This window comes from Palaemon carinicauda, chromosome 38, assembly GCF_036898095.1.
Source record: "Palaemon carinicauda isolate YSFRI2023 chromosome 38, ASM3689809v2, whole genome shotgun sequence".
NCBI classification, from domain to species: domain Eukaryota; kingdom Metazoa; phylum Arthropoda; class Malacostraca; order Decapoda; family Palaemonidae; genus Palaemon; species Palaemon carinicauda.
The window spans coordinates 27,034,720-27,042,219 of record NC_090762.1 but is presented as its reverse complement, the minus strand read 5'-3'; the positions used below and the strand labels follow the sequence as shown (position 1 = coordinate 27,042,219).

The 7,500-nt window shown below is 34.1% G+C and overlaps 1 protein-coding gene across 1 annotated transcript in view; it reads left to right on the top strand.

Annotated features, from left to right (window-relative positions):
* LOC137630499 (serine protease filzig-like) overlaps nucleotides 1-7,500 on the top strand; it is a 92,136-nt gene that overhangs the window by 51,888 nt on the left and 32,748 nt on the right. Inside the window, exons 8-11 of the mRNA XM_068361998.1 lie at nucleotides 1-53; nucleotides 732-822; nucleotides 3,308-3,423; nucleotides 6,632-6,720. The exon at nucleotides 1-53 is cut by the window's left edge and continues 246 nt beyond it. Of these exons, the coding sequence (XP_068218099.1) occupies nucleotides 1-53; nucleotides 732-822; nucleotides 3,308-3,423; nucleotides 6,632-6,720 (349 nt within the window). The remainder of the gene's footprint in view (nucleotides 54-731; nucleotides 823-3,307; nucleotides 3,424-6,631; nucleotides 6,721-7,500) is intronic.

Genomic DNA, 7,500 nt, shown 5'->3' with positions numbered 1-7,500 from the left:
TTGTGCCTACCACTCTTAAGATCGGCACCATTCCTAAGCCTGTTATCAGAGAGGTGAGCTGTGTACCTATTCGTTTTCTCTGTGTATACATATATAGAATCATGTATACACATACTGTATGTATGTGTGTATATATACTTATGTATATATGTATATGCTTAAAAATCACAGGGAAACGTGATCCTCAGATGCAGAAGAACCACAGGGAAAATAAAAATATGAAAAATAAGATTAAGTCCAGACTAGTTTATATATATATATATATATATATATATATATATATATATATATATATATATATATATATATTATATATATATATATATATATATATATATATATATATATATATATGTATGTATATACATACATACATACATACATATATATACATACAGTATATGTGTATACATTTGTTTGAATATAGATTATATATATATATATATATATATATATATATATATATATATATATATATATATATATATATGTGTGTGTGTGTGTGTGTGTGTGTGTGTGTGTGTGTAGTTTATTTCCTTTCCTCAATGGGCTATTTTCCCTGTTGGAGCTCTTGTGCTTACAGCATCCTGCTTTTCCAACTAGGGTTGTGGCTTAGCTATTAATAATAATGGTAAAAATAATATGGTTTAGCCATGACAAAATATGCGCTTTTTGTATATTGTTACTTACATCCATATATCACGTGTAAAGAACTCTTGTATTTTTTCCAGGTTCAGATAAGATCTTCTGGAAATTATTTAGAAGACGGGGTGTACGAAGGTACAATTGATTCAACACCGGCTATTTCAGCTTTCAGACGAGGTAAGCTATCCAGCTTTCATCTTAGAGGTCTCTCAAGGAGTCTTACATTTAGGGTTGAGGACCCACGTCGTTTTTATTGTCCCCAGTAGGTGATGGTGGACTGTATATATAATGAAAGATAATACGAATTAGATTGATATATCTTTATGACAAAAACAAATTCCACATCTGGAAAATAAGAAATAAAAGAAAGATATTGTTGTGGCCTTATTGGTAACGTCTCTGCCTGGTGTTTGCCAGACGGGGGTTCGAGTCCCACTCAGAATTGTTAGCGCCTTTAGTGTCTGCAACCTTACCATCCTTGTGAGCTGAGGTTTGGGGGTTTGGGAGAGCCTATAGGTCTGTCTGTTGGGTCATCAGCAGCCATTGCCTGACTCTCCCTGGTCCTAGCTTGGGTGGAGAGCGGGCTTGGGTGCTGATCATATAATATATGGTCAGTCTCTAGGGCATTGTCCAGCTTGCTAGGGCAGTGTCTATGTCCCTTACCTCTGTTGAGTCATCAGCAGCCATTGCTTGGTCCTCCCTGGTCCTAGCTTGGGTGGAGAGGGGGCTTGGGCGCTGATCATATAGTATATGGTCAGTCTCAAGGGCATTGTCTGGCTTGCTAGGGCAGTGTCACTGTCCCTTGCCTCTGCCATTCATGGGCGACCTTTAAACATTAAATTGTAACACGTATGTCTTTATTTATCCAGAATCCATAATTACAAATATTTATGTGTACTTGTGCATGTGTTAATCGTAGTCTAAAAATATTCATGCTTCGTATATTTCAATCCAAATCTTTTAATTAATGTAGCTACTCCTCGCGTATCTAACCTTTAAAGAAAAATTGTAAAATGTGAGAATTTACTGTTTTAGAGAACCATATTGAATCATGCATTGTCCGGCCCACAATTTCGCAGCACGTCAATGAAATGTTAATTATACCCGTCATGTTGATACATTGAGCAACAGTTAGCCGATCCAAACCTCAATATTTTTTGCAGAATACTCAGATAATAAATTCCTCAAGCAAATGTCTTTAGCATAATGCTGGAAAGGCAGTAGAGGTATAACAAACACTGGGCGTAATATGAATTTTTAGCAGTTGCGTGACATACAACAGATGACCCGATCATATATTAATTGAAAATAGGCAACTACATCGTTAGAAAAAACCGTGACTTTATCCGGAAATTCTCCGTAAAAATATACCGTTCTCAACCGTATTTCAGTAAAATACAGGCGACCGTAATTTTAATCTTAATTTGTTGTTATCTTTTACGGATTGGTGACCGTAATATCACTATTTTACGTCAGTATATGCGCTTTTGAAATGGTAAAAATCCTGGAATAAATGTTGTCGGATATTCACCTTTTTTTAATACAAATTTTCAACAGTAGAGAGAGAGAGAGAGAGAGAGAGAGAGAGAGAGAGAGAGAGAGAGAGAGAGAGAGAGAGAGAGAGAGAGAGAGAGAGAGAGAGAGAGAGAGTTTTTCCATAAACTGAATAAACGCTTCATAAATATTAACCGGATTTGAAAGAGAGAGAGAGAGAGAGAGAGAGAGAGAGAGAGAGAGAGAGAGAGAGAGAGAGAGAGAGAGAGAGAGAGAGAGAGAGAGAGAGAGAGTTTGCAATTGGTTAGTGCCTGAATATTGTCTGTCATTCTAGATTTTTGCAATCAAATTTAGGGTGAGTTTGTTAGTCCAACGTCTGACTTCAAAAAGTTTTTGTTCCTAAATGTTGAGGACAAAGTCCTTCTACTATTGGTCACATATCTGAATGCTAAACAAATTCATTTGCTGAATTAAATATTGTCTTATATATTATACGTGTCTTATATACCTTGATACGTGTCTCATGTCATTTAAAGAAAAGATAAAGAAAATACAAGTAACGAGTCGATATATTTTTTTTAAACATATTTAGATATATAGTAAATATTTCAATTGTAAATACAATATATGTAAAATAAGAAATTATTTATGTAAATATACTATGATATATATATATATATATATATATATATATATATATATATATATATATATATATATATATATATATATATATATACAGTATGTTATAAATTGTAAGATTGTAAATGTGTATTTCCTGATAAAATGTAAAAAAAAGTAGGCAATTAGATGATATAACTTTTATTTCAATTGAGTTGTTTATATGTTCAGTCTGGTTGATATTAATAATGAAAAATGGCCTCCTGGCCAGTACAGTGGTAACGTGTTTGCCTGGCATTTGCATGGCAGCAGATCGATCCCAGCCCGGGACCGTAAGTTTAAGCTTTTTACTGTGGAGGCCACTTTTAAACTGATCTACTGCAAGTTTCAAACACATTATAGAACGCCATTAAGACAAATGATAATACACTACCTTTTCTGGATTATGAAATAATATAATTACACCACTCAATATGATTGAAATTATTCTTTGAAATGTTATTTACTGATGAAATAGGCCATGGTTTTTCCTTTTGTTTATCTACAGCCTTCGAACTGAAAGTGAACGATAAATGCTTCCAACTGACAGACGAGTATCCAGCCGACCCCAGCTTCAGAGTCATCGGTGGAGGTTACACAGGCGTTAATGAATATCCTTGGCAGGTGAGAGAGAGAGAGAGAGAGAGAGAGAGAGAGAGAGAGAGAGAGAGAGAGAGAGAGAGAGAGAGACGTCCTTTTTCGTCAGTCTTCTACTTCATCTTCTTTGTCTACAGCTTTTATCCACCATCTCTATATGGTGTCGCTGTTTCGCACAAGTCTTCTCCGTTCTCTTCTTTCTTGGCCACTTTATCTTTCTATCTAAACATTGGCCTTCCCCTCCTCCTCCCGCCATCCACCTCCATGTCCATGACCCTTCGACACACACGATCTTCTCTCAGCATGACATGTCTAAACCACTTTGACTGTCCCTCTAATATATATCCATTTCTGATCATATCCCTTCTCGTGACACCACACATCCATCTTAACACCCTAATTCGAGCCACTTCTAACTTCCTTTCTTGGGTCTTCTCCAGTTCCTCCATATATTCATACATTCGTAAGAATGTATATATAGCATATTGTTGAATAATTATGGTTGTGGTGGCCGAGGTGGTAACATCCCTGACTGGTGAACGCCAGACTGGGGTTCGAGTTCTGCTCAAACTCGATAGATTCTTTGGTTTGTTGCAAGCTTATCATCCTTGTGAACTGAAGATGGGGGTTTTGGGGGAGCCTGTAGGTCTACATGCTGAGTCATCAGCAGCCATTGCCTGGCCCTCCTTAGTCCTAGCTTGGATGGAGAGGGGGCTTGGGCGCTGATCATATGTATATATGGTCAGTCTCTAGGGCATTGTCCTGCTTGATAGGGCAATGTTACTGTCCTTTACCTCTGCCATTCACGAGTGGCCTTTAAACCTTTAATTGTCTATTTGCTTCTGCATCCTGTGGTTTATTTCTGATTCCATCCCTTCGTCGTCATTCTTCTTTATACCAGGCAATAATTATCGACTTCAGTTATTTACTTATATCAAACTAAGGCGGTCCTTCTCGGATTTGGCCTTTGCGAAATGTCACGAGTAAACTAATCAATTTCGTCTGGATATTGTTTTTTACTTTGAGGTTTTTATGCTTGAGGGTACACTTGTGCACACTATTTTCTCGTATTTCTCTTCCTCTGTTTTTTTTATAGTTCATATATGAAAGATCTATGCTAAAATATTTAATTTTAGTTGTTCATGACTTCTCTTATAGTTTATCTATCTGTTTATTTTCTTTCTTCACTGAGCTGCTTTTCCCTGTTAGAGCCCTTGGGGTTCTAGCATCCTGCTTTTCCAACAAAGGTTGTAGCTTAGCTAATAATAATAATAATAATAATAATAATAATAATAATAATAATAATAATAATAATATATTACAAAGTAATTAAATTGACACTGATTTCTTGGGATTATTACCTCTGCCAACGAAGTTGGCAGGAGGATATGTTTTATCCCCTGTTTTTGTGATTGTTTGTGTTTGTGTGTGTGTCTATTCGTGAACAGCTTCCTGTCCACAATTTTATTCGTAGAGTAATGAAACTTGACGAAGGGATTAACTGTTACGAAAAAAGCTGGAAATGATTAAATTTTGGAAGGTCAAAGTCACAGTCGAGCAAAAGGTCCAGAAATAAGCTGCCGCGGCGGAGGTCTGCGCTCTACTGAGTGCCCCTCTTGTTTTAATTTGCAAACTCTTGCTCCATAGGCTAAGTTAGAATGTATTTCAGTTTGACTGAAATTTTATCGTCCGATTAAAGCATTGGACTCAAAATTCTTTAACTAGTATGAAATTGATATGTAAGAAATAAGATTTAACTTTGAATGGCGTCAATAAGTATTCTAAATTCTCTCATCGTATGTTTACAGTATTGGACACAGAATTTAGTTTTTTGTATCAAATTTATATATAAATAGAATTCAGTCACTTCTGAAAGCCTTTAATTAGTATTTTATCTCTCTCTCTCTCTCTCTCTCTCTCTCTCTCTCTCTCTCTCTCTCTCTCTCTCTCTCTTACATTACGTTCAAGCATTCTCTTTTATGTTCTTTGTTATTATTCTAAGCTTATCCAGGTAAAGATTTAAACTGTCCTTCTCATTGGTCCAGATGTCAAAAGAAATGTGGAAACTAACGGGTAGGAAATTATGGTCTTTAAAAGTTCAGAATGAAATTAAAATAGTCTTCTATCTAATTTTCAAAGCAATGAAATAAAATTTGAAAACCTTACTTTGAAATTAAGCAAAGTTACAAACGTGATATAGTCTAAAAACCCGGAATTAGGTGCGTTGTTTATGAAGAAGTTTAAGTTTCGTAAAAAAAAAAAAAAAAAAAAAAAAAAAAATAGATAAATAAATAAATAAAAACAAACTTGAAGATGGAAATAAAAAAAGATATTTGGAAATAGATTAAAGAAAAATTTCTAGTTAAGCAAAAGAATAAAATGGAGTGAATTCGTAAAGAACTTTGAAATTCATGAAAAATTAAAAAATTAAAAGTTACATATTTGATATTTGCTCTGTGTTCTCGACGTCATGTGATTTGACCTTTAATCATTGTTATAAAGTTTATCAGAAGAAAGATCTTGAAGAGCAATTGTAAAGAAGGGCTTTTCACCTCGTGATAACCTTGGGATGTTAAACTTTAGTTAACCTAACCCTTATGACTCACATTTCACTCTATTTACTAATGTTTATTTTGAAGCGTTTAGAATCTCAATGATGTTTTAAGTAATTGATTTAATTTAGATGTATGTATATATATATATATATATATATATATATATATATATATATATATATATATATATATATATATATATATATATATGCATATATATATATATATATATATATATATATATATATATATATATATATTTATACACGTGTACTTATATATACTGTATGTATATATATATATATATATATATATATATATATATATATATATATATATATATATATGTATATATATACGCGTACTTATATATACTGTATGTATGTATATATATATATATATATATATATATATATATATATATATATATATATATATGTGTGTGTGTGTATATATATACTGTACATAAACGTCTACATATATATGTATGTGTATATTTATATATATATATATATATATATATATATATATATATATATATATATATATATATATATATATATATACATGTATATGTGTGTGAGTATTTATATGCGTATGTAGGAATGTATGTATAGTATATCGTTGAATAATTGAGGTCCATTGTCCATTTGTTTATTAATTTCGGTGTTTACATCTAGGTGGCGCTGGTGTACGACAAGAAATTCTTCTGCGGAGGATCCTTGATCAGTGACAGACACATTTTGACCGCTGCACATTGTGTATTTGGGTAAGTCCCTTTGAACCATCATATTCTATTTTGCTATAATAAGGGGTAGATGGAGATGGTTTGGGCATGCTCTTCGCACTCCCCAAGAGGGAGATTAGTTCACCAAACTTAATCTGGGATGCACAAGGTACTAGAAGAGTTGGAAGACCCAGGCCTACATGGTTGAGGACTATGAAGCGCGAAGTAGGAGATGATGAGTGGAGTAGTGTTGAATTAAAAGCTCAAGATAGAGGCAACTGGCGGAATCTAACCGAGGCCTTTTGCGTCAATAGGCGTAGGAGATGATGATGTTGATGAGGGGTAGATGGAGATGGTTTGGACATGCTCTTCGCACTCCCCAAGAGGGAGATTAGTTCACCAAACTTAAACTGGGCGGCACAAGGCACTAGAAGATTTGGAAGACCCAGGCCTACATGGTTGAGGACTATGCAGTGCAAAGTAGGAGATGATGAATAGATAAGTATTGAATTAAAAGCTCAAGACAGAGGTAACTGGCGGAATCTAACTTAGGCCTTTAGCGTCAATAGGCGTAGGAGGAGATGATGATGATGATCATGATGAGAAGAAAAAAAATGCCTAATTGTAATAAGTTTCTTTGATTATTATTATCATGGTGAAAACAGAATTATTGGTACTTGTTGATGGCATTCGGTATCTGGCAAGCCTTCAGTCAAATAAGAATAGAAACCTATTTTTATTTATTTATGCTTCACACACACACACACACACACACACACACACACACACACACAGTACGTACTTGAAGTAAATTAAGATATT